Source organism: Trypanosoma conorhini (genome assembly GCF_003719485.1).
Source record: "Trypanosoma conorhini strain 025E chromosome Unknown Tco_14.4_contig_01431, whole genome shotgun sequence".
Lineage (NCBI taxonomy): Eukaryota > Euglenozoa > Kinetoplastea > Trypanosomatida > Trypanosomatidae > Trypanosoma > Trypanosoma conorhini.
The window spans coordinates 1-2,398 of NW_021705535.1; the positions used below are offsets into that span (position 1 = coordinate 1).

The 2,398-nt window shown below is 50.5% G+C and overlaps 1 protein-coding gene and 1 pseudogene across 1 annotated transcript, besides 1 other annotated feature; both read right to left on the reverse strand.

Annotated features, from left to right (window-relative positions):
- Positions 1-63: 63 nt before the first annotated feature.
- Positions 64-972, reverse strand: Tco025E_10042 (uncharacterized protein; the record flags this gene model as incomplete). Its single annotated transcript, XM_029376834.1, has 1 exon — positions 64-972. The coding sequence occupies one exon, from the start codon at positions 970-972 to the stop codon at positions 64-66; it is 909 nt and encodes a 302-aa protein (XP_029223040.1).
- Positions 973-1,734: 762 nt separating this feature from the next.
- Positions 1,735-1,987, reverse strand: Tco025E_10043 (ubiquitin; annotated as a pseudogene).
- Positions 1,988-2,221: 234 nt separating this feature from the next.
- Positions 2,222-2,253: a microsatellite.
- Positions 2,254-2,398: the final 145 nt, after the last annotated feature.

Sequence of the window (2,398 nt, forward strand, 5' to 3'; positions counted from 1 at the left end):
CCCCCCTCCCTTCTTGCTGGGGCTGATATTTTTCTCGCCATACAAAAACACGCGGGAACACCGCTATGCATCGCGGTACTGTTTGGCTCGGTTGACACGCTTCAGCAAGGCACCTTCCTCTGACTCCAAAATGAGGTGTTTCCGCCGCTCCACCTCTTCGTTGCGCTTCCGCTCAAAAATCATCCGTTCCTCTTCCGTCTGGGTAGGAAACTTCAGCGGCCACCAGTCGGGGAAGTTCACCCAATCCACAACCTCAGGAACCATGTTGTGAATCACTCGTTTGGCGTCCAGTCCCATATCTTCTTCGCCCAAAGACAAGACAACAGCCTGTCGTTTCAGGAAGTCCTTCTCTTCTAGTGGCCTGTTATCATAAAGGTAAGCCCTATACATGGGCTGCAGCTCCGGCGACACCTTGTGGACAGGCACTTGTTGCAGCTGCTGCTGCGACAAGAAAATTTTCAAACGATGCTTGTGGTAGTACGTCATAGCATAACAGCCAGCGGTGTATAGAATCCCGATAAAGGAGCCTGCAAACATGCCTTGAGTAATGCTTCCCATCTGGGATGCCAGCGTCAACGCAACGGCCCCCGACGCACCCGCTACCATTGGGTAAAACAACCGATCATGGTAATTGTTACGCACCACAAGCATGTGATGAAACGCCGTGGTCAAGAGACCCACAGCAGCAAAGGTGGAACTGTATCGCCATAGCACTTTATACCTACCAATGTAACGTCCCTCTGAGCGCGCTTGACGAAACCCAAAGGTGGCGCCTAACACCGCACTATAACATGTCACTGGAAAGACACTTTGAATTAAACCCCTACGCCAGCGCCACTCCAAGTAGCGACTTACTTCAGTTTCGTACCGGTGTGGAGGAAGCTCGCCCTTGATGGCGTCGTAGATAGTCTCCTCCGTGCTGGTCACCTGAAAGCGATCGTCATTGCCTGTACGGAACGGCCACAGTGACATCCGCCCCAGTAACAACGACAATAAAAAATGAATTAATACACTTCAGATGCCTCCAAAAAAGTGACAACGGCTGCTGCTAACTGCTCCCCAAGCGACGTCGAACGATACCTCCCCTCAAAGGAGCCCGGAACCCGCCTCCACTTTTCGGCAGTCGGCTCAGGCCCACTTCTTCAGAAAACCGCACCTGCTGAGAGACACACCAGTCCTTTGTTCTTTCCTAGTGGGTCGCCTCCCCTCTCCCAGGAAGATGGATGTGGCCTTTGGCGTTGTGCACAATAGCAAAGTGGAGAGACAGAATAAGAATAATCCTTCAAGAGGCAAAAAAAAAAAAAGGGGGGGGGGAGTAAAAAAAACACCGACGGGAAAAAATAACTAAATGACTTGTCAGAGAGGAACCCTTTGAATCATGTAACTAATCAATTGGTCATCCGGGCAACCACGCACATGCATTCATTGACGCGGCAAGCGAGAATGGATGCAGAGGAACCAAAGAAGAAGCTGTCAATTACGACACAGTGTGAATAGGAAGAAGGAACGGCCAGAAAAACAACAGCAACAACAAGACAAACAGAGGGACAGGTGTGGGTGTGGTCAAGACACAAACAGCACACCAACCCCACTGTGTAGCCCTAAGTAAAGTACGACATTGAGGCGTTAACCCCTCCAATGTGTTTCTCTTTCGTATTTTCCTCCTTTCTGACCCCGCATTCCATTCCGTGAGTTTCGCCTCGCCTTCTCGATCGTTTCTTCCAGACGGCAATTTGGAACCCGGCCCACCTCACATGCCAGCACGTAGTGCCACTACCATGTGGAGCGTTGCGCCTGCCGCGATAGGGTAGTCTTTGATGCTCTTTTCGTCCTCCAACTGTTTCCCCTGGTGTACGAGCCTTATCATCCTTCCTGGGATGCCCTCTGACTCCTCCAACCTCTCCTTGAGCTCTGCGATGGTGTTCTCCTCATTGAGGGAGGCAATCTCAATCACCTTGTTGCTTACCGTCTTCACCTTAATAAGCATAGTTCCTGCTGTTGCTGTTGTTGTTGAGGCCTGTCTTCTTCCTCTTCCCCTTCACTTCTTTGTGGACGCCCCGTGTCACGTGCCTGTATCTTCTCTCTATTAGCTGGGCCTGCGGCCTGAGGAGCCTCTCTTCACTTGCACCACCCCGCTTATACAAGAAAGCTCGGGCCGCAATTAAGAGATTGGTAGCGAAAAGAAACGAAGAAAAGAAAAACGCGAGCAACAACGCACAGAATATATATATATATAAATGTATATATATATATCCCATTGGGTCCGTCATCGACCGCAGAGTGAAAGGGGAAAAAAGGCAACAAAATGCCCTCAATGAAAAAGCGGCCAGCATCTCGTCTCTTCATCGGAAGCAGAGGGCGTAGAGCAGCAGACACACACGCACACCGATTGACAACT